Source organism: Heptranchias perlo, chromosome 3 (assembly GCF_035084215.1).
Source record: "Heptranchias perlo isolate sHepPer1 chromosome 3, sHepPer1.hap1, whole genome shotgun sequence".
Lineage (NCBI taxonomy): Eukaryota > Metazoa > Chordata > Chondrichthyes > Hexanchiformes > Hexanchidae > Heptranchias > Heptranchias perlo.
The window spans coordinates 1,170,036-1,195,029 of record NC_090327.1 but is presented as its reverse complement, the minus strand read 5'-3'; the positions used below and the strand labels follow the sequence as shown (position 1 = coordinate 1,195,029).

The 24,994-nt window shown below is 49.9% G+C and overlaps 1 protein-coding gene across 1 annotated transcript in view; it reads right to left on the bottom strand.

Moving 5' to 3' along the window:
* Positions 1-1,917: 1,917 nt before the first annotated feature.
* The window catches only part of LOC137309230 (transmembrane and ubiquitin-like domain-containing protein 1), a 37,775-nt gene continuing 14,698 nt past the window's right edge, over positions 1,918-24,994 (bottom strand). Inside the window, 3 exon segments of the mRNA XM_067977496.1 lie at positions 1,918-2,453; positions 2,456-2,496; positions 21,197-22,090. Of these exon segments, the coding sequence (XP_067833597.1) occupies positions 2,074-2,453; positions 2,456-2,496; positions 21,197-22,050 (1,275 nt within the window). The 5' untranslated portion in view covers positions 22,051-22,090 and the 3' untranslated portion in view covers positions 1,918-2,073.

Here is a 24,994-nt window from a genome sequence, read left to right as displayed (position 1 = left end):
TCCTCGGATGAGGAAATACAAATACTGAGCAAAGAAAGACTTGAACAATTGGGGCTGTTTTAACATCTCATGTTTGCAAACATGAAAGTGGAGGGAACCCTGTGACTTGGGTCAGGAATTGGTTGGAGGTGGGAGACAGAGAGTAGGGATAAAGGGAATGCACTCAGATTGACAGGATGTGACAAGTGGTGCTCCCAGGGATCTGTGCTGGGCCTCGGCTTTTTCACCACATACATTAATGACTCGGATGAAGGAATAAAGTTGTGTAATTAAAGCGCCTCCACTATTGGTTAACGCGATACACCAGCAATCGTACCTGGGACTTGCACAGTCCGGATCACATAACTCAGCCCCACGGAGGTCTCCTGCCCCCTTTCCCCACACCCACCCCCCACCATCAAGGAAAATGTCAAGCTGAGGGTTGTTGGAGCACGGAATGGTTTACCACAGGAGCGAGGCAGAGACCAGTGCAACTTTTAAGGGAAAATTGGATAAATGTTTGAACAGAGGAAAATACAGGGCTATAGGGAGAGCACGGCAGTGGGATTAGATTGGGATTGATGCAGGGTTATACGGAGAGAGTGGGGCAGTGGGATTAGATTAGGATTGATACAGGGTTAAGGGGACAGAGCGGGGCAGTGGGATTAGTTTTGGATTGATACAGGGCCATGGGGAGAGAGTGGGGCAGTGGGATTAGTTTTGGATTGATACAGGGCCATGGGGAGAGAGTGGGGCAGTGGGATTAGTTTGGGATTGATACAGGGCCATGGGGAGAGAGCGGGGCAGTGGGATTAGTTTTGGATTGATACAGGGCCATGGGAGAGAGTGGGGCAGTGGGATTAGTTTTGGATTGATACAGGGCCATGGGGAGAGAGTGGGGCAGTGTGATTAGTTTTGGATTGATACAGGGCCATGGGGAGAGAGTGGGGCAGTGTGATTAGCTTTGGGTTGCTCTACTAAAGAGCTGGCTCGGGTACGATGGGCCGAATAGCCTTCTCTGAGCTGTAAACTTCGACAGTTCTAAGTGGACGACTGTGACTGTGAAGCTGCCTCCCCTGCGACCACGAATGTTTGGCTGAGAGAATCAGCTGGTCGGTCTCCCCAGCCCTCCGGGAGGGTGCACCACTCCAAAGCAAAGCAGTGGCCCCTGCAGGTCAGCCCAGATACCAGTTCCCAAGCAAGGCTGGCCAGTCCTTGCCATGGAGGGAGTGCAACGAAGGTTCACCAGACAGATTCTGGGATGGCAGGACTGACGTATGAAGAGAGATTGGGTCGACTAGGCCTGTATTCACTAGAGTTTAGAAGAATGAGAGGTGATCTCATCGAAACATATAAAATTCTAACAGGACTAGACAGACTAGATGCAGGGAGGATGTTCCTGATGGCTGGGGAGTCCAGAACCAGGGGTCACAGTCTCAGGATACGGGGAATGTCATTTAGAACAGAGATGAGGAGAAATTTCTTCACTCAGAGGGTGGTGAACCTGTGGAATTCTCTACCACAGAAGGCAGTGGAGGCCAAGTCATTAGATGTATTTAAGAAGGAGATAGATATATATATTTTTTTTATTCGTTCATGGGATGTGGGCGTCGCTGGCAAGGCCGGCATTTCTTAATGCTAAAGGGATTAAGGGATATGGGGAAAAAGCGGGAACAGGGTACTGAGTTAGACAATCCGCCATGATCATTTTGAATGGCGGAGCAGGCCCAAAGGGCCGAATGGCCTATTCTTGCTCCTATTTTCTGTGTTTCTATGCTCCCACCCGTCTGCCACGCGACGGGCTGCGGCAGAGGAGGAGACGCCCAGCAAAAGGAGGGGGGGATGGAAAAGAGAGACGCCAAGCGGGGAGTGGGTTCCACTGTACACCTTCGTGGGGGGGGGGGGGGGGGGGTCAGAAAAATGACCAGACTCCAGCCACAAGGTGCAAAGATCTTTTATAGATAAGACTGACACGGCCGTCCTCTACTAAAACACAGCTCCATCGAAAAGGGGAAAAATCACACGGTCAGAACATAATAATCGCCACACCTTCAAAATGATTTCCTTTTTAATTGATAAAAAGCAGAGTTTGTGTCAGTCCCAAGTCTCATGTTCCCGGCAGTGGGTTCCAGCTCCTCGGACGGGATTGGGATCGGGGTCGGGAATCTCACCGCCGGTAAGCCCGAACGCCACGAAGCTGAACAGGATGGTGATGCCGACCAGCGAGATGGTGGCGGGCGCAGTGAAGAACTGGCGGTAGTTGATCTGGTAATACCACAGCACAGAGAGCATGAGGAAGAAGACGGGCAGCATCAGGCCGCCGATGTTGAGGGTGGACTCGGTGTGCTCGGCTGCGTGACTGCCGGCGGGGGACTGAAGCGTGGCGTTCTGTGAGATGTGGCAGTGCACCACGCAGTTGTTGACGATGTGGAGCGAGGAGAGTGTCTGTGTGTCGTCTCCCAGCAGCTGCCCTGGTAAATCAACCGGACCTGGTGCTCCTGATGGGGGAAGTGGACCCTAAGGGAGGGAGGCAGAGAGATTAACAAGCAGCGGAGGGGCAACGCACGGGTGGTGAGGAGACCCCGACCCCGACAGAAATCACCGGCAGCCTGCACCCACCCCCGCCCACAGTCTACTTCATTTAAATACAAACACCTCTGGTTCCCACTGTCCGGATAATTCTGACTCTCGCTGGGGTTTAGTAGCAGGGGCACCGACATCCACCCCCACAGCCCACCACGGACCTTCACCCCCACCCGGTACCTTCCCGTACTCTCTCTCCCCCCCCCCCCACAAACGGGGCACCCACACAGGCATATTTTACAGAACTAACATCAGCTAACAGCACGGACAAGGAATTGAACTGGGACCATACTGGGCAGTGCCTTCACTCACCGAGCAAGCAGCCAATGCAGATACCACAGTAATTCAAATGGGGGGGGGGGGGGGGAAAGAGAGACGAGGGGGCCAGAGCAGGGGTGGGGGGATGAGGGGCCCAGAGAAGTGGGGGGGGGGAACACGAGGGGGCCAGAGCAAGGGGGGGGGGGGGGGGAGAGACACGAGGGGGCCAGAGCAGGAGGGAGGGGGCCAGAGCAGGAGGGGGGAGGCCAGAGGGCTGGGGGGGAAGAGGAGAGGAGAATGTGTCAGAGAGAGGGGGCAGTGTCAGAGGGGGTTGGGTTAAATGAGAAGCGATTGATTAATAGAAAACAGCTGCCTGATTTTAAAAATCATCAGTGAGAAAAGGATAAAAATATGGGCAAATAGTCTCAGAGAAGACAAACAGCGGAGATCCATTAAAACAGGAGAGAGACACACAGAGTCAGGGGCGGACCGGGAGGGCAGACCGAGGGAGAGAGTAAAAACAAATCTGAAATTAAAACCGTTAAAAAAATTAAAATACAAGTGAAGCCGCCAATCACAAGAAGAGAAAAAGAACAGGTCCACGCCAGAGGCTCCGATCGCACTCCCCGCCCCAGATACTGACAGACCCTCTGCACATCACAAGCACCCACTACTGGGAAGGAAATTTAGGGTGAGCTAAGGTCGGAAGTCCCTCAAGTCAGTCTTCAGTCCAGGAGGCTGGGAGCACCCGTGTACAGGAGGAACCTCCATGGTGAAGAGATGATACAGTCTGGAAAATCTGAAAATCCTAGAGCACTGAAGGGCATCAGAGAAGGGACAGATATCAGGGTGGGGGGGGGGGAAGAAGAGCCAGAGGGGGGGGGGGGGAAGAAGAGCCAGAGGGGGGGGGGGGGGAGAAGGGCCAGAGGGGGGGGGGGGGGGGAGAAGGGCCAGAGGGGGGGGGGGGGGGGGGGAGAAGGGCCAGAGGGGGGGGGGGGGGGAGAAGGGCCAGAGGGGGGGGGGGGGAGAAGGGCCAGAGGGGGGGGGGGGGGGGAGAAGGGCCAGAGGGGGGGGGGGGGGGAGAAGGGCCAGAGGGGGGGGGGGAGAAGGGCCAGAGGGGGGGGGGGAGAAGGGCCAGAGGGGGGGGGGGGGGAGAAGGGCCAGAGGGGGGGGGGGGGGAGAAGGGCCAGAGGGGGGGGGGGGGGGGAGAAGGGCCAGAGGGGGGGGGGGGGGGGGGGAGAAGGGCCAGAGGGGGGGGGGGGAGAGAAGGGCCAGAGGGGGGGGGGGAGAGAAGGGCCAGAGGGGGGGGGGGGGAGAGAAGGGCCAGAGGGGGGGGGGGGAGAGAAGGGCCAGAGGGGGGGGGGGGGAGAGAAGGGCCAGAGGGGGGGGGGGGGGAGAGAAGGGCCAGAGGGGGGGGGGGGGAGAGAAGGGCCAGAGGGGGGGGGGGGGGGGAGAGAAGGGCCAGAGGGGGGGGGGGGGGAGAGAAGGGCCAGAGGGGGGGGGGGGGGGAGAGAGAGGGCCAGAGGGGGGGGGGGGAGAGAAGGGCCAGAGGGGGGGGAGAGAAGGGCCAGAGGGGGGGGGGGGGGGGAGAGAAGGGCCAGAGGGGGGGGGGGGGGAGAGAAGGGCCAGAGGGGGGGGGGGGGGAGAGAAGGGCCAGAGGGGGGGGGGGGGGAGAGAAGGGCCAGAGGGGGGGGGGGGGGAGAGAAGGGCCAGAGGGGGGGGGGGGGGGAGAGAAGGGCCAGAGGGGGGGAGAGAAGGGCCAGAGGTGGGGGGAGAGAAGGGCCAGAGGGGGGGGGGGGGGAGAGAAGGGCCAGAGGGGGGGGGGGGAGAGAAGGGCCAGAGGGGGGGGGGGGGGGAGAGAAGGGCCAGAGGGGGGGGGGGAGAGAAGGGCCAGAGGGGGGGGGGGGGGGGAGAGAAGGGCCAGAGGGGGGGGGGGGGGAGAGAAGGGCCAGAGGGGGGGGGGGGGAGAGAAGGGCCAGAGGGGGGGGAGAGAAGGGCCAGAGGGGGGGGGAGAGAAGGGCCAGAGGGGGGGGGGGGAGAGAAGGGCCAGAGGGGGGGGGGGAGAGAAGGGCCAGAGGGGGGGGGGGGGGAGAGAAGGGCCAGAGGGGGGGGGGGGGGGAGAGAAGGGCCAGAGGGGGGGGGGGGGGAGAGAAGGGCCAGAGGGGGGGGGGGGGGAGAGAAGGGCCAGAGGGGGGGGGGGGGGAGAGAAGGGCCAGAGGGGGGGGGGGGGGGGAGAGAAGGGCCAGAGGGGGGGGGGGGGGGAGAGAAGGGCCAGAGGGGGGGGGAGAGAAGGGCCAGAGGGGGGGGGGGGGGAGAGAAGGGCCAGAGGGGGGGGGGGGGAGAGAAGGGCAGAGGGGGGGGGGGGGAGAGAAGGGCCAGAGGGGGGGGGGGGGAGAGAAGGGCCAGAGGGGGGGGGGGGGAGAGAAGGGCCAGAGGGGGGGGGGGGGGGGGAGAGAAGGGCCAGAGGGGGGGGGGGGGGGGAGAGAAGGGCCAGAGGGGGGGGGGGGGGAGAGAAGGGCCAGAGGGCGGGGAGAGAAGGGCCAGAGGGGGGGGGGGGGAGAGAAGGGCCAGAGGGGGGGGGGGGGGGAGAGAAGGGCCAGAGGGGGGGGGGGGGGAGAGAAGGGCCAGAGGGGGGGGGGGGGGGAGAGAAGGGCCAGAGGGGGGGGGGGGGGGAGAGAAGGGCCAGAGGGGGGGGGGGGGGGAGAGAAGGGCCAGAGGGGGGGGGGGGGGGAGAGAAGGGCCAGAGGGAGGGGGGGGGGAAGAAGGGCCAGAGGGAGGGGGGGGGAAGAAGGGCCAGAGGGAGGGGGGGGGAAGAAGGGCCAGAGGGAGGGGGGGGGGAAGAAGGGCCAGAGGGAGGGGGGGGGGGAAGAAGGGCCAGAGGGAGGGGGGGGGGGGAAGAAGGGCCAGAGGGAGGGGGGGGGGGGAAGAAGGGCCAGAGGGAGGGGGGGGGGGGAAGAAGGGCCAGAGGGAGGGGGGGGAAGAAGGGCCAGAGGGAGGGGGTGGGAAGGAAAGAAGGGCCAGAGGGAAGGTCGAGAGGAGGAGGGGAGGGAGAAAGAGAGCGGGCGCGGGAGGGAGCAACCACATCTGCATTAATTGTCTGCAGCTCGAGGAACTTCAACTCATTGTTGAGCTGGAGTCCGAGCTGCAGACACGACCGTGCATCCGGGAGGGGGAGAGTTATCTGGGCACTCTGATCCACAAGGCAGTCACACTCCTTACATTAGGTCATAGTTTAGATTCGTTCAGTGGTCAGGGACCGGAGGGAGTGACATCGAGTCAGGTAGTGAAGGAGGAGCCTGAGCCTTTGACCTTGTCCAACAGGTACGAGATATTTGCTGCCTGCACGGATGAGAACAAGGACTGCAGGGAGGATGGGCAAACTGACCACGGCACTGTGATACAGGAGGCCATTCAAGTGGGGAGAGTAAAAAGGAATGTGGTGGTGGTAGGGGACGGTATAGTCAGGGGGATGGACTCTGTTCTCTGCAGCCATGACCGGGAGTCCCGAAGGCTGTGTTGCCTGCTCGGTGACAGGGTTTACGACATCTCCTCACAGCCGGAAAAGAACTTTGAGCATGAGGGGGAGGATCCAGTTGTCGTGGTCCACGTAGGAACCAACACATGAATTAAGAGCAGCAGTAGGCCATTCGGCCCCTCGAGCCTGCTGTGCCATTTGATAAGATCATGGCTGATCTGATTGTGACCTCAACCCTACTTTCCCGTCTACCGACTATAACCTTTGACTCCCTTGTTAATCAGGAATCTATTAAACTCAGCCTTAAAAATATTCAATGACCCTGCCTCCACCGCTCTCTGGGGAAGGGAGTTCCACAGACTCACGACCCTCAGAGAAAAAATTTCTCCTCATCTCCGTCTTAAATGGGAGACCCCTTGTTTTTAAACTGTGGCCCCTAGTTCTAGCCTCTCCCACAAGGGGAAACATCCTCTCAACATCTACCCCTTCAAGTCCCCTCAAGATCTTATATGTTTCAATAAGATCACCTCTCATTCATCTAAACTCCAGTGTATACAGGCCCAACTTGTCCAACCTTTCCTCATAAGATAACCCCCTCATCCCAGGAATCAGTCGAGTGAACCTTCTCTGAACCATCTCCAAAGCCATTATGTCCTTTCTTAAATAAGGAGACCAAAACTGCACACAGTATTCTAGATGTGGTCTCACCAGTGCCCTGTCCAACTGTAGCAAAACATCTCTACTTTTATATTCCATTCCCCTTGCAATAAATGATAACTTTCCATTTGCCTTCCTAATCACTTGCTGTACCTGCATACTAACTTTTTGTGATTCATGTACGAGGACACCCAGATCCCTCTGTACCTCAGAGTTCTGCAATCTCTCTCCATTTAAATAATACACTGCTTTTCTATTCCTCCTGCCAAAGTGGACAAGTAAACATTTTCCCACATTATACTCCATCTGCCAAATTTTTGCCCACTCACTTAACCTATCTCTATCCCTTTGCAGACTCCTTATCTCCTCTTCACAACTTACTTTCCTACCTACCTTTGTCTCATCAGCAAATTTAGCAACAATACATTCAATCCCTTCATCCAAGTCATTGATATAGATTGTAAATAGTTGAGGCCCAAGCACTGATCCCTGTGGCACTCCACTCGTTACATCCATGACCCATTTATGCCTACTCTCTGTTTTCCTGTGAGCTAACCAATCCTTTATCCATGCTAATATGTTACCCCCGACACCATGAGCTCTTATTTTGTGTAGTAGCCTATGTGGCACCTTGTCAAAAGCCTTCTGGAAATCCAAGTGCACCACATCCACAGGATCCCCTTTATCCACGTTGCTTGTTACTTCCTCAAAGATCTCGAATAAATTAGTCAAACACTATTTCCTTTTCACAAAGCCGTGTTGACTCTGCCTGATTGCATGCAGATTTTCTAAGTGCCCTGCAAAAACCTCCTCAATAATAGATTCTATTAAATATAGATACAACATAGGTATAACTAGGAATGAGGTTCTGCTGGGACAGTTTGAGGAGCTAGGGTCTAACTCAATAAGCAGAACCTCAAAAATAATCATCTCTGGTTTACTCCCAGTGCCACACTAGTGAGTACAGAAATAGGAGGAAAGAGCAGATAAATGAGTGGCTGGAGAGATGGTGCAGGAGGGAGAGCTTTAGATTCCTGGGGAATTGGGACCAGTTCTGGGGGAGGTGGGATGTGCACAAGACGGAAGGTTGCACCTCAACGGAGCTGGGTCCAATGTCCTCTAATGCTGGGGGGAGGGGGGTTAAACTAATTTAGCAGGGGATGGGCACCAGGATGTAGCATTGGAAAGGAGAAACAAGGGGCACAAAGGATTGGGAGAGAAAGATAGCACGAGAATAAGAAATAGTACAGTATTAGGTGGGATCAGACGAAGAGAGAGTATGAGAAAGTCTAAGATTGGTTTACAGTGCATGTGTAAACATATGACGCATGGTAAACAAGGTCGGTGAGCTGCAGGCGCAAATAGCCACATGGGAATATGATGTAGTGGCGATAACGGAGACCTGGCTCAAAGAAGGGCAGGATTGGGTACTAAATATTCCTGGATACAAGGTGTTCAGGAAAGATAGGGGAGGAAAGAAAGGAGTGGGGAGGGTGGCAGTATTGATTAAGGAGAATATTGCAGTGCTGGAGAGAGAGGATGTCCTGGAGGGATCAAAAACAGAATCTATTTGGTTAGAGTTAAGAAATAAAAGAGGTGCCATTACACTACTGGGGGTATTCTATAGGCCACCAACTAGTGGGAAGGATATAGAGGAGCAAATTGGCAGGGAAATTACAGAGAGGTGCAAAAGCCATAGATAACGGGGGACTTCAACTATCCTGATACAGACTGGAATAGTAATATAAGGGGCAAAGAGCTAGAGGAATTTTTGAAATGTGTTCAGGAGAACTTTCTTAACCAGTACGTTTCCAGCCCAACAGGGAAGGAGACATTGCTGGACTTGGTTCCAGGGAATAAGGTGGGCCAAGTGGAGCAAGTGTCTGGGGGGGGAGCATTTAGGGAACAGTGATCATAATATCATAAGTTTTCAAATAGCTATGGAAAAGGACACGGACCACTCTAAAGTAAAAATACTCAATTGGAGGGCGGTCAATTTCAATGGGATGAGAACAGATCTGGCCCGGGTAAATTGGAATCAAAGATTGGCAGGCAAAACTGTAATTGAACAGCAGGCGGCCTTTAAGCAGGAGATGGTTCAGGTACAGTCTAGGTACATTCCCACAAGGGAGAAAGGTAGGGCAACTAAAGCCAGAGCTCTCTGGATGACAAAAGAGATAGAGAGTAAGATGAAACAGAAAAAAGGGGCGTATGACAGATGTCAGGTTGATAATACAAGTGAGAACCAGGCTGAATATAGAAAGTGCAGAGAGGAAATGAAAAAGGAAATAAGAGGGGCAAAGAGAGAGTATGAGAATAGACTGGCAGCAAACATAAAAGGGAATCCAAAAGTCTTCTACAGGCATGTAAACAGTAAATGGATAGTAAGAGGAGGGATGGAACAGATTAGGGCCCATAAAGGAGATCTACTCACGGAGGCAGAGGGGATGGCTGAGGTTCTAAATGAGTACTTTGCATCTCTCTTTACCAAGGAAGAAGATGCTGCCAGAGTCTCAGTAAAGGAAGATGTAGTTGAGATACTGGATGGGCTAAAAATTGATAAAGAGGAGGTACTAGAAAGGCTGGCTGTGCTTAATGTCGATAAGTCACCCGGTCCGGATGGGATGCATCCTCGGTTGCTGAGGGAAGTAAAGGTGGAAATTGCGGAGGTACTGGCCATAATCTTCCAAACATCCTTAGATACGGGGGGTGGTGCCAGAGGACTGGAGAATTGCAAATGTTACACCCTTGTTCAAAAAAGGGTGCAAGGATAAACCCAGCAACTATAGGCCAGTCAGTTTAACCTCGGTGGTGGAGAAGCTTTTAGAAACGATAATCTGAGTCAGAGTTATTAGTCATTTGGACAAGGGTGGATTGATTAGGGAAAGCCAGCACAGATTCTTTAAAGGCAAATTGTGTTTAACTAACTTGATAGAGTTTTTTGATGAGGTAACAGAGAGGGTAGATGAGGGCAATGTGGTTGAGGTGGTGTATATGGACTTTCAAAAGGCGTTTGATAAAGTGCTGCACGGTAGGCTTATCATTAAGATTGCAGCCCATGGAATAAAGGGGGCAGTAGCAACATGGATACAGAATTGGTTAAGTGACAGGAAACAGAGAGTAGTGGTGAACGGTTGTTTTTCGGACTGGAGGGAGGTGTACAGTGGTGTTCCCCAGGGGTCGGTGCTGGGACCACTGCTTTTCTTGATATATATTAATAACTTGGACTTGGGTGTACAGGGCGCAATTTCAAAAATTTGCAGATAACACAAAACTTGGAAGGGTAGTGAATAGTGAGGAGGATAGTGATGGACTTCAAGAGGATATAGACAGGCTGGTGGCATGGGAGGACACGTGGCAGATGAAATTTAACGCAGAAAAATGCAAAGTGATACACTTCGGTCGGTAGAACAAGGAGAGGCAATATGAACTAGAGGGCACAGATCTAAAAGGGGTACAGGAAGAGAGGGATCTGGGGGTATATGTGCACAAATTGTTGAAGATCGTAGGGTAGGTTGAGAAAGCGATTAAAAAAGCATACGGGATCTGAGCTTTATAAATAGAGGCAAACAATACAAAAGTATGGAAGTCATGATGAAACCGCACAGTAGGAAAGATGTGAAGGCCTTAGAGAGGGTGCAGAAGAGATTTACTAGAATGATTCCAGGGATGAGGGACTTCAGTTACGTGGATTGACTGGAGAAGCTGGGGTTATTCTCCTTGGAACAGAGAAGGTTGAGAGGAGATTTGATAGAGGTATTCAAAATCATGAAGGGTCCAGACAGAGTAGATAGAGAGAAACTGTTCCCATTAGTGGAAGGGTCAAGAACCAGAGGACATAGATTTAAGGCGATTGGCAAAAGAACCAAAGGTGACATGAGGAAAAACTTTTTTTTACATAGCGAGTGGTTAGGATCTGGAATGCACTGCCCGAGGGGGTGGTGGAGGCAGATTCAATCATGGCCTTCAAAAGGGAACTGGATAAGTACTTGAAAGGAAAAAAATTTGCAGGGCTACAGGGAAAGGGCGGGGGAGTGGGACTCGCTGGATTGCTCTTGCACAGAGCCGGCACGGACTCGATGGGCCAAATGGCCTCCTTCCGTGCTGTAACCTTTCTACGATTCTAAGAACAGAGCAGTGTAGTGATTTGGGTAAAGATAAGCAGAGTGTGGCAGGAAGAGACAGAGAGTTTAACGGTAGTGGTGCATCAGTGAATAAGGTCAAAGCAGGGAAAAATGATAAAAAGTTGAAATTAAAGGCTCTTTAACTGAATGCACGGAGCATTTGCAACAAGATACATGAATTAATTGCACAAATAGAGATCAATGGGTTCGACCTAGTAGCCATTACAGAGACACGGTTGGCAATCTGTAACCAGTGGGGTGCCGCAGGGATCAGTGCTGGGGCCTCAACTATTTACAATATATATCAATGACTTGAATGAAGGAACAGAGTGTATTGTGGCCAAATTTGCTGATGATACAAAGATAGGTGGAAAAGCAAGTTGCGAGGAGGACACAAAGTGTCTGCAAAGGGACATTGACAGGTGAAGCGAATGGGCAAAAATTTGGAGATGAAATATAATGTGGGAAAATGTGAAGTCATCCACTTTGGGAGGAAAAATAAAAAAGCAAAATATTATTTGAATGGAGAAATACTACAAAATGCTGCGGTACAGAGGGATCTGGGTGTCCTCGTACATGAAACACAAAAAGTCAACATACAGGTGCAGCAGGTAATCAGGAAGGCAAACAGAATATTGGCCTTTATTTCTAGGGGGATGGAGAATAAAAGCAGGGAAATCATGCTACAACTGTACAGGGTGCTGGTGAGACCACACCTGGAGTACTGTGTACAGTTCTGGTGCCCTTATTTAAGGAAGGACATATTTGCATTGGAGGCAGTTCAGAGAAGGTTCACGAGGTTGATTCCGGGTATGGAAGGGTTGTCTTGTGAGGAAAGATTGAACAGGTTGGGTCCATACTCATTGGAGTTTAGAAGAAAGAACACACCCACCAGCTCAACAAACTGATCAAGACCTTCGATCCAGACCTTCAAAGCATCCTACGCACTCTCATCCCACGTACTCCCCGCGTGGGAGACTTCTACTGCCTCCCAAAGATACATAAAGCCAACACACCCGGACGTCCTATCGTATCAGGCAACGGAACCCTGTGTGAGAACCTCTCTGGATACATCGAGGGCATCCTGAAACCCATCGTACAGGGAACCCCCAGCTTCTGTCGCGACACTACAGACTTCCGACAAAAACTCAGCACCCACGGACCAGTTGAACCAGGAACACTTCTCACCACGATGGACGTCTCGGCACTCTACACCAGTATCCCCCACGATGACGGCATCGCTGCGACAGCATCAATACTCAACACCAACAACAGCCAATCTCCAGACGCCATCCTACAACTCATCCGCTTCATCCTGGATCACAATGTCTTCACCTTCGATAACCAGTTCTTTACCCAAACACACGGAACAGCCATGGGGACCAAATTCGCACTCCAATACGCCAACATTTTCATGCACAAGTTCGAGCAGGACTTCTTCACTGCACAGGACCTCCAACCAACGCTATACACCAGATACATCGACGACATTTTCTTTCTATGGACCCACGGCGAGGAATCACTAAAGAGACTACACGATAACATCAACAAGTTCCATCCCACCATCAAGCTCACCATGGACTACTCCTCAGAATCAGTTTCTTTCTTGGACACACGAATCTCCATCAAAGACGGGCACCTCAGCACCTCACTCTACCGCAAGCCCACGGACAACCTCACGATGCTCCACTTTTCCAGCTTCCACCCTAACCACGTCAAAGAGGCCATCCCATATGGACAGGCCCTGCGAATACACAGGGTCTGCTCAGACGAGGAGGAACGCGATGGACACCAACAGACGCTGAAAGACGCCCTAGTAAGAACGGGATATGACGCTCAACTCATCGATCGACAGTTCCGACGGGCCACAGCGAAAAATCGCATCGACCTCCTCAGGAGACTAACACGGGACGCAACCAACAGAGTACCCTTTGTCGTCCAGTACTTCCCCGGAGCGGAGAAACTACGCCATGTTCTCCGCAGCCTTCAACATGTCATCAATGACGACGAACACCTCGCTAAGGCCATCCCCACACCTCCACTACTCGCCTTTAAACAGCCACCCAACCTCAAACAGACCATCGTTCGCAGCAAATTACCTAGCTTTCAAGAGAACAGCGTCCACGACACCACACAACCCTGCCACGGTAACCTCTGCAAGACATGCCAGATCATCGACACAGATACCACCATCACACGAGAGGACACCACCCACCAGGTGCATGGTTCATACTCCTGTGACTCGGCCAACGTTGTCTACCTCATACGTTGCAGGAAAGGATGCCCCAGAGCATGGTACATTGGCGAGACCATGCAGACGCTGCGACAACGGATGAACGGACACCGCGCAACAATCGCCAGACAGGAGGGTTCCCTCCCAGTCAGGGAACACTTCAGCAGTCATGGACATTCAGCCACCGACCTTCGGGTAAGCGTACTCCAAGGCGGCCTTCGAGACACACAACGCAAAATCGTCGAGCAGAAATTGATAGCCAAGTTCCGCACCCATGAGGACGGCCTCAACCGGGATCTTGGGTTCATGTCACGCTACACGTTACCCCACCAGCGAACAAATGTTATCTGTTTTTAATATAACGGGTCAGTTGCTGTCTTTTCTATGTTTCGACCTCTCTATCTCTTTTTTTTGTTTTTTTTTGGTGATTTGTATATTCGGAGACCTTGCAGGTAACACCTGTCTGTCTGCACACTGATTGCCTTGGCAACGGGCAGTTGAAAAAACTGTCTGTAATCACCAAGCATTGTTCTGTGAATTATAAATGCGATTTCATTTCGAGGATTTCATTTCCAACAACGTTCACCTGAGGAAGGAGGAAGCCTCCGAAAGCTTGTGAATTTAAAATAAAATTGCTGGACTATAACTTGGTGTTGTAAAATTGTTTACAATTGTCAACCCCAGTCCATCACCGGCATCTCCACATCGAGTTTAGAAGAATGAGAGGAGATCTTACTGAAACATACAAGATTCTGAGGGGACTCAATAGGGTAGATGCAAAAAATCGATAATTACTTGAAGTTCCTCACTCTCATTTGCCCCTTGGTTCCCCACTATTTCTGGTTTGTTTTTTTGTGTCTTTTACTGTGAAGACAGATATAAAATATTTGTTCAATGCATCTGCCATTTCCTGATTCCCCATTATAATTTCTCCTGTCTCAGCCTCGAAGAGACCAACGTTTACTGTTACCACTCATGGGGGAATCTAAAACTAGGGGGCATAGTCTCAGAATAAGGACTCGCCCGTTTAAGATGGAATTGAGGAGGAATTTCTTCTCCCAGAGGGTCATGAATCTTTGGAATTCTTTCCCCCAAAAAGCTGTGGAGGCTGAGTCATTGAATACATTCAAGGCTGAGTTAGACAAATTTTTGATCAGCGAGGGAGTCAAAGGATATGGGGAAAGGGCGGGAAAGTGGAGCTGAGGCAAAAATCAGATCAGTCATGATCTCATTAAATGGCGGAGCAGGCTCGAGGGGCCGAATGGCCTACTCCTATCTCTTATGGTCTATAAACAAGCAAAGGATGACGAAAAAATTGATAAAAAGGAAGAAAATAGAATATGAAAGTAAACTAGTAAGAAATATAAAAACGGATTGCAAGAGCTTCTACAAGTATCAAAAAAGGGAGAGATTAGCAAAAGTAAACGTTGGTCCCCGAAAGGCTGAGACAGGAGAGATTATAATGGGGAATCAGGAAACGGCAGATGGGCTAAACAAATATTTTGTATCTGTCTTCACAGACCAGAAATAGTGGGGAACCAAGGGTCTAATGAGAGTGAGGAACTTAAAGTAATTAATATCAGTGGAGAAAAAGTACTTGAGAAACTAATGGGACTAAATGCCGATAAATCCCCTGGACCTGACGGCCGACATCCGAGGGTTCCAAAAGAGGTGGCTGCAGAGATAGTGGATGCATTGGTTATGATCTTCCAAAATTGTCCAGATTCTGGAATAGTCCCAGAGGATTGGACGGTAGCAAAAGTAACCCTGATTTCAAGAAAGATTGGAGGGGAAAAAACAGGGAACGACAGGCCAATATTGAATCGGGGACAGGGATTCAATAAAATTAACATAAGTAAAAGTAATGAAGAAAATAATAGCAATCAAGAGTGACAAATCCCCAGGACCAGATGGTTTCCATCCTCGGGCTTTAAAGGATGAGCACATTGCGGATGCCCTAACTATAATCTTTCAAAGTTCTCTACATTCAGGTACCGTCCCTCTAGATTGGAAAATTGCACGTCACTCCGCTTTTTAAGAAAGGAGAGAGAGGGAAACCAGGGAATTATAGACCAGTTAGCCTAACATCTGTTGTGGGGAAAATGCTGGAGTCTATAATTAAGGATAGGGTGACTGAACACCTCGAGAATTTTCAGTTAATCAGAGAGAGCCAGCATGGATTTGTGAAAGGTAGGTCGTGCCTGACAAACCTGATTGAATTTTTTGAAGAGGTGACTAAAGTAGTGGACAGAGGAATGTCAATGGATGTTATTTATATGGACTTCCAGAAGGCATTTGATAAGGTCCCACATAAGAGACTGTTAGCTAAGATAGAAGCCATCGAGGGAAAAGTACAGACTTGGTTAGGAAGTTGGCTGAGCAAAAGGCGACAGAGAGTAGGGATAATGGGAAGGTACTCACATTGGCAGGATGTGACTAGTGGAGTCCCGCAGGGATCTGTCTTGGGGCCTCAATTATTCACAATATTTATTAACGACTTAGATGAAGGCATCGAAAGTCTCATATCTAAGTTTGCCGATGACACAAAGATTGGTGGTATTGTAAGCAGTGGAGATGAAAACATAAAATTACAAAGCGATTTGATAGATTAGGTGAATGGGCAAAATTGTGGCAAATGGAATTCAATGTAGACAAATGTGAGGTCATCCACTTTGGATCAAAAAAGGATAGAACAGGGTACTTTCTAAATGGTAAAAAGTTAAAAACAGTGGACGTCCAAAGGGACTTAGGGGTTCAGGTACATAGATCATTGAAGTGTCATGAACAGGTGCAGAAAATAATCAATAAGGCAAATGGAATGCTGGCCTTTATATCCAGAGGACTAGAGTACAAGGGGGCAGAAGCTATGCTGCAGCTATACAAAACCCTGGTTAGACCGCACCTGGAGTACTGTGAGCAGTTCTGGGCACCGCACCTTCGGAAGGACATATTGGCCTTGGAGGGAGTGCAGCGTAGGTTTACTAGAATGATACCCGGACTTCAAGGGTTAAGTTATGAGGAGAGATTACACAAATTGGGGTTGTATTCTCTGGAGTTTCGAAGGTTATGGGGTGATCTGATCGAAGTTTATAAGATATTAAGGGGAACAGATAGGGTGGATAGAGAGAAACTATTTCCGCTGGTTGGGGATTCCAGGAGTAGGGGGCACAGTCTAAAAATTAGAGCCAGGCCTTTCAGAAGTGAGATTAGAAAACATTTCTACACACAAAGGGTTGTAGAAGTTTGGAACTCTCTTCCACAAACGGCAATTGATACCAGCTCAATTGCTAAATTTAAATCTGAGATAGATAGCTTTTTGCCAAAGGTATTAAGGGATATGGGCCAAAGGCAGGTATATGGAGTTACATCACAGATCAGCCATGATCTTATCAAATGGCGGAGTGGGCTCAAGGGGCTGAATGGCCTCCTCCTGTTCCTACGTTAGCCTGACATCAGTTGTCGGGAAAATGCTGGAATCCATTATTAAGGAAGTGGTCACAGGGCACTTGGAAAATCATAATATGATTCGGCAGCGTCAACATGGTTTTATGAAAGGGAAATCATGTTTGACAAATTTATTAGAGGTTTTGAGGATGTAACTAGCAGCGTAGATAAAGGGGAACCAGTAGATGTTGTATATTTGGATGTTCACAAGGCATTCGATAAGGTGTCACAAGATAAGGGCTCATGGGATTGGAGGTAATATATTAGCATGGATAGAGGATTGGTTAATGGAAAGAAAACGGAGAGTAGGGATAAACGGGTCATTCTCAGGTTGGCAGACTGTAACTAGTGGGGTGCCGCAAGGATCGGTGCTTGGGCCTCAGCTATTTACAATCTATATTCAAGACTTAGATGAAGGGACCGAGTGTAATGTATCCGAGTTTGTTGACGATACAAAGCTAGGTGGGAAAGTAAGCTGTGAGGAGGACACAAAGAGTCTGCAAAGGGATAGAGACAGGTTGAGTGAGTGGGCAAGAAGGTGACAGATGGAGTATAATGTGGGGAAATGTGCGGTTATTCACTCTGGTAGGAAGAATAGTGTTTACTCTGGTAGGAAGAATGTTTTATATGGTGAGAAACTATTAAATGTTGGTGTTCAGAGAGACTTGGGTGTCCTCGTACACGAAACACAAAAAGTTAGTCTGCAGATACAGCAGGCAATTAGGAAGGCAAATGGAATGTTGGCCTTTATTGCAAGGGGGTTGGAGTACAAGAGTAAGGAAGTCTTACTGCAATTGTACAGGGCTTTGGTGAGACCTCACCTGGAGTACTGTGTACAGTTTTGGTCTCCTTAGAGGCGGTGCAATAAAGGTTCACTGGATTAATTCCTGGGATGAGACGGTTGTCCTTTGAGGAGAGATTGAGCAGAATGGGCCTATACTCTCTGAAGTTTAGAAGAACGAGAGGTGATCTCAGGGTGGCACTGCCAAATTTAGAGCCCCCTGCTTGTCTCGAAGTATACGGGGCAAGATAAAGCAGAAAAAGAAAGCTTATGACTGTCACAGAAAACTAAATACTGCAGAAAGCCAAGAGGAGTATAGAAAGTACAGGGATGACATAAAAAAGGAAATAAGGAAAACAAAGAGAGGGCATGAAAATATATTAGCTAGTAAGATTAAAGAAAACCCAAAGATGTTTTATCAGTACATTAAGAACAAGAGGATAGCTAAGGAAAAGGTGGGACCTATCAGGGATGATAAGGGTAACTTGTGTGCAGAAGCAGAGGATGTGGGTAAGGTTTTAAATGAATATTTTGTCTCCGGATTCACAAAGGAAAGGGATGATCCGGACGGAGTAGTTAAAGAGGAGAGGTGTGAAATATTGGATAAGGTCAACATAACGAGAGAGGAAGTACAAGAGGGACTGGAATCCTTGAAAGTTGATAAGTCACCAGGGCCGGATGGATTGTTTCCTCGGCTATTGAAGGAAGCCAGGGAGGAAATAGCGGATGCTCTGAGGATCATTTTCCAATCCTCACTAGATACAAGGGAGGTAGCAGAGGACTGGAAGACTGCAAACGTAGTACCATTGTTTAAAAAGGGTACGTGGGAAAGGCTGAACAATTATAGACCGGTCAGTCTTACCTCGGTGGTGGGCAAACTATTAGAATCAATACTGAGAGATAGGATAAACTGTCACTTGGAAAGGCATGGTTTAATCAGGGATAGTCAGCATGGATTTGTTCAGGGAAGGTCATGCCTTACAAATCTGATTAAATTCTTTGAGGAAGTGACAAGGAGGATTGATGAGGTTAGTGCAGTGGATGTTGTCGACATGGATTTTAGTAAGGCATTTGACAACGTCCCACATGGCAGACTGGTCAGAAAGGTAAAAGCCCATGGGATACAGGGAAATGTGGCGAATTGGATCCAAAATTTTGCTCAGTAACAGGAAACAAAGGGTAAAAGTCGATGGATGTCTTTGCGAATGGAAATCCGTTTCCAGTGGTGTGTCACAGGGCTCAGTGTTGGGTCCCTTCTTATTTGTGGAATATATTAATGATTTAGACTTGAATGTAGGGGGCATGATTGGCAAATTTGCAGACGACACAAAAATTGGCCGTGCAGTTGATAGCGAAGAGGATAGCTGTAGACTCCAAGAAGATATCAATGGGTTGGTGGAGTGGGCGGAAAAATGGCAAATGGAGTTAAACCCGGAGAAGTGTGAGGTAATGCACTTAGGGAGGGCAAACAGTAAAAGGGAATACACAGTAAACGGGAATATAAATGAGAGGGGTAGAGGAAGTGAGAGACCATGGAGTGCATGTGCACAGGTCCCTGAAGGTGGCAGTACAGGTAGATAAGGTTGTGAAGAAGGCATACGGAATGCTCTCCGTTATTAGCCGAGGTATGGAATACAAAAGCAGGGATGTAATGATGGAACTGTATAAAACGCTGGTAAGGGCACAGCTGGAGTATTGTGCGCAGTTCTGGTCACCACATTACAGGAAGGACGTAATTGCTCTGGAGAGAGAGTGCAGAGAAGATTTACAAGAATGTTGCCAGGGCTTGAAAATTGCAGCTGCGAGGAGAGATTGGATAGGCTGGGGTTGTTTTCCTTGGAGCAGAGGAGGCTGAGGGGAGACTTGATTGAGGTGTACAAAATTACGAGGGGCCCAGATAGAGTAGACAGGAAGTACCTGTTTCCCCTAGCGGAGAGTTCAAGAACTAGAGGACATAGATTTAAGCTGATTGGTGGAAGGATTAGAGGGGACATGAGGGAAAACCTTTTTGCCCAGAGGGTGGTGGGTGTATGGAATTCACTGCCCAAATTGGTGGTAGAGGCAGGGACCCTCAACTCTTTTAGAAAGTACCTGGACCTGCACCTAAAGTGCTGTAAGCTGCAGGGCTACGGACTGGGTGCTGGAAGGTGGGATTAGAATAGGCACCTGGTTGTTCTTCGAGCCAGCGTGGACACGATGGGCCGAATGGCCCCCTTCTGTGCTGTATCTTTTCTATGGTTCTATGCTTCTCTCTCATTGAAAGAAACAAGATTCTGAGAGTATGTTTCCCCTGGCTGGAGAGTCAAGAACTAGTGGGCATGGTCTCTAAGGGGCGGCCATTTAAGACTGAGATGAGGAAAAATTTCTTCACTCAGAGGATTGCGAATCTTTGGAATTCTCTACCCCAGAGAGCTGTGGATGCTGAGTCATTGAATATATTCAAGGCTGAGACAGGAAGATTTTTGGGGATAAAGGCATATGGGGATCGGACTGGAAAGTGGAGCTGAGGTCGTAGATCAGCCATGATCATAGTGAATGGCTGGGGGGGTGCGGGGAGCGGGGGGGAAAGCAGACCGGGGTTGGGGGGACCGAGAGGGAAGAAAATTACGCTTTAAATCTCCTGCCTCTCACATCCTGAGTCATAGAGTCATAGAGTTATACAGCACGGATAGAGGCCCTTCGGCCCATCGTGTCCGCGCCGGCCATCAAGCCCTGTCTACTCTAATCCCATATTCCAGCATTTGGTCCGTAGCCTTGTATGCTATGGCATTTCAAGTGCTCATCCAAATGCTTCTTGAATGTTGTGAGGGTTCCTGCCTCCACAACCCTTTCAGGCAGTGAGTTCCAGACTCCAACCACCCTCTGGGTGAAAAAGTTCTTTCTCAAATCCCCTCTAAACCTCCCGCCTTTTACCTTGAATCTATGCCCCCTTGTTATAGAACCCTCAACGAAGGGAAAAAGCTCCTTTGTATCCATCCTATCTATGCCCCTCATAATTTTGTACACCTCAATCATGTCCCCCCTCAGCCTCCTCTGCTCCAAGGAAAACAAACCCAATCTTCCCAGTCTCTCTTCATAGCTGAAGCGCTCCAGCCCTGGTAACATCCTGGTGAATCTCCTCTGCACCCTCTCCAAAGCGATCACATCCTTCCTGTAGTGCGGCGACCAGAACTGCACACAGTACTCCAGCTGTGGCCTAACCAGTGTTTTATACAGCTCCATCATAACCTCCTTGCTCTTATATTCTATGCCTCGGCTAATAAAGGCAAGTATCCCATATGCCTTCTTTACCACCTTATCTACCTGTTCCGCCGCCTTCAGGGATCTGTGAACTTGCACACCAAGATCCCTCTGACCCTCTGTCTTGCCTAGGGTCCTCCCATTCATTGTGTATTCCCTTGCCTTGTTAGTCCCTTCAAAGTGCATCACCTCGCACTTTTCCTGGTTAAATTCCATTTGCCACTGTTCCGCCCATCTGACCAACCCATCTATATCGTCCTGCAGACTGAGGCTATCCTCCTCGCTATTTACCACCCTACTAATTTTTGTATCATCAGCGAACTTACTGATGATACAAAAATTGGTAGGGTGGTAAATAGCAAAGTAAGTCCATGAAAAGTGATACCACATGGAACGGTGACACTATCGTGGGGAGATTTTACCTCTTTATATGTCCGATCGTGTCTTCGGCTCTGACCTGAGCTATTCTCTCAGTGTCATTCAAAAACTTTAGTCTCAGCACCATAGAGCTGCCCTCCACAGAGTCACTGGGAGGGGGCTGGTCACCAGTGGACAGAGTCTCGGAATCCTCCCTGCCACTAGCGGTGGTGACTCGCTGACGTAACTGTACAGTGTCTGACGGTGAGGTGTCCAACTCAGGCACATTTTCTGTAACCAGCCCCTCAGCTCCTTTCTCTGTGGGAGATGTCTCATGTTCGGATGTAACCTCTTCCTCCACCACGTTGCCCTTCTCTCTCTCCTGCTTGTCCTTTGCCGCCACGTTGTGCTGCTCCCTCTCCGCCTCCACGTTGTGCTGCTCCCTCTCCGCCTCCACGTTCTGGTGCTCCCTCTCCGCCTCCACGTTCTGGTGCTCCCTCTCCGCCTCCACGTTCTGGTGCTCCCTCTCCGCCTCCACGTTCTGGTGCTCCCTCTCCGCCTCCACGTTCTGGTGCTCCCTCTCCGCCTCCACGTTCTGGTGCTCCCTCTCCGCCTCCACGTTCTGGTGCTCCCTCTCCGCCTCCACGTTCTGGTGCTCCTCCTGGTTCTCCGCCTTGCATTCCACCTGGCTGGCGTTGGCTAATGTTTCTCCCTGATTTGGAGAGCCCTCGGTGGGTGGGGTGCAGGCCGAGTCCTGCTGCTCTGGGGCAGCTGTGGAAGTATCTCCTGTGGGTTCTAAGTCCTGGTCACCCCGGTCCACGGTGCGAGTAGACGCCCAGGCCAGGACCAGCACCAACACCATGAAAACCAGCCCAAAGAGAACGGTCACCTCGTCCCCCACCCCTTCGATCAAGGCCATGGTGAAGCTGAGCAATGCCCGCGATCACTCAACCGGGAAACTGAAAGATTCAAAAAAAAAAGGAAAAACCGTGAGGAGCAAGAGACAGGAAGGAGGCTCCAGGCATAGAGCTCAACAGCAAAGAAATAACCAGGAAACCCACCTGTTTGTCGTTAAAAAAACAACTGGGTCACGAACGTCCTTCAGGAAGGGAACCTGCTGCCTCTTCCCGGTCTGGGCCCACACCTGACACCAGTCCCACAGGTTGGCCCCTTTTGCCCTCTGAAGTGCCCAAACAAACGATCACTGAAAAGGGCACACTACCCTTTCAGGGCAAGCCCCCCCCCCAATCCTCTCCTCCACCCCCACTGCCTCGCCAGCATCACCCGCATCCCCCCGCACTCCGACGCACAAAACCCTCACCCCCTCCCAACTACACCAGCACACCCAGCACTTTAGGATAACAAATCTCCCATCATTGCTGCACGAACTTGCTGAATGGTGGAAGTTTCAAGGTTTCAATCGCTGCTCTGCAGTCGGGTGACTCCAGTTACCCTGGATCACAGAGAGGGGAGAGTCAACCAGGGCATGGCGTAGCAGAGGTGAGTCGCAACACTATTCACATTACGACGGTGAATAAATCTCAGGGGCCGGATAAGATGCATCCGGCGATCCTTAAAGAAATAAGGGAGGGAATTGAAGGAACGCTAGCACAAATCACGGAATACTGGAGGAGCCCGGGGGACTGGAGAAAGGGAGATGTTGCTCCTGTTTTCAAAAAAAGTAGCAAAAGTGACCCAGGAAACTATAGCCCTGTGAGTTTGACATTGTTTGAGAGACATTGTTTGAGAGTCGAGTTATGGAATTCCTTATTGAAGCTAAGATCGTGCAGCATCTGGACAGAAATAAAATCATAAAAGATGGCCAATATGGTTCATGAAGGGGAGGTTTTGCCAATCTAAGTTATTGATTTTCTTTGAGGGTGTGATAAAGGAGCTTGATTGGTGTAAGAAACATAGAAAATAGGAGCAGGAGTAGGCCATTCGGCCCTTCGAGCCTGCTCCACCATTCAGTATGGCCACGGCTGATCCTCTATCTCAATACCATATTCCCGCTCTCTCCCCATATCCCTTGATGCCTTTTGTGTCTAGAAATCTATCTAGCTCCTTCTTAAATATATTCAGTGACTTGGCCTCCACAGCCTTCTGTGGTAGAGAATTCCACAGGTTCACCACCCTGTGAGTGAAGAAATTTCTCCTCATCTCAGTCCTAAATGTCCTACCCTGTATCCTGAGACTGTGACCCCTCGTTCTAGACCCCCCAGCCAGGGGAAACATCCTCCCTGCATCCAGTCTGTCGAGCCCTGTCAGAATTTTATATGTTTCAATGAGATCCCCTCTCATTCTTCTAAACTCGAGTGAATACAGGCTGAGTCGGCCCAATCTCTCCTCACACAACAGTCCTGCCATCCCAGGAATTAGTCTGGTGATCCTTCGCTGCTCTCCCTCTATGGCAAGTATATCCTTTCTTAGGTAAGGAGACCAAATCTGCACACAATACTCCAGGTGCGGTCTCACCAAGGCCCTGTATAACTGCAGTAAGATATCCTTGCTCCTGTACTCAAATTCTCTTGCAATGAAGGCCAACGTACCATTTGCCTTCCTAACTGCTTACTGTACCTGCATGTTTGCTTTCAGTGACTGGTGTACAAGGACACCCAGGTCCTTTTGTACATCAACATTTCCCAATCTATCACCATTTAAATAATACTCTGCCTTTCTGTTTTTCCTTCCGAAGTGGATAGCTTCACATTTATCCACATTATACTGCATCTGCCATGTATTTGCCCACTCACTCAACTTGTCTAAATCGCCTTGAAGCCTCTTTGCATCCTCCTCACAACTCACGATCCCACCTAGTTTTGTGTCGTCAGCAAACTTGGAAATATTACATTTGATCCCCTCATCCAAATCATTGATATATATTGTGAATAGCTGGGGCCCAAGCACTGATCCCTGCGGTACCCCACTAGTCACTGCCTGCCACCCCAAAAAAGACCCATTTATTCCTACTCTCTGTTTCCTGTCTGTTAACCAATTTTCAATCCATGCCAGTATATTACCTCCAATCCCATGTGCTTTAATTTTGCACACGAACCTCTTATGTGGGACTTTATCAAAGGCCTTCTGAAACCTAAATAAACCACATCCACTGGTTCTCCCGTATCTATTCCACCAGTTACATCCTCAAAAAACTCCAGTAGGTTTGTCAAACATGATTTCCCTTTCATAAATCCATGTTGACTTTGTCTAATCCCGTTGATATTTTCTAAGTGTTCTGTTATCACATCCTTTATAATAGACTCTAGCATTTTCCCTACTACTGATGTTAGGCTAACCGGTCTGTAGTTCCCTGTTTTCTCTCTCCCCCCCCTTTTTTAAATAATGGGGTTACATTTGCCACCCTCCAATCTGCAGGAACTGTTCCATAATCTATAGAATTTTGGAAGATGACAACTAATGCATCCACTATTTCCATGGCTACCTCTTTTAGTACTCTGGGATGCAGATTATCAGGTCCTGGGGATTTATCAGCTTTCAGTCCCATTAATTTCTCCAGCACTTTTTTTTACTGATACAAATTTCCTTTAATTCCTCCTTCTCACTAGTCCCTTGGTTCCCTAGCATTTCTGGGAAGTTATTTGTGTCCTCTTCCGTGAAGACAGAACCAAAGTATTTGTTTAATTGCTCTGCCAGCTTCCTGTTCCCCATTATAAATTCTCCCATTGCTGACTGTAAGGGACCTACATTTGTCTTCACTGATCTTTTTCTTTTTACACACTTGTAGAAGCTTTTACAGTCCACTTTTACGTTCCTTGCAAGTTTACTCTCACTCTATTTTTCCCCTCTCAATCAATCTCTTGGTCCTTTTTTGCTGAATTCTAAACTGCTCCCAATCCTCAGGC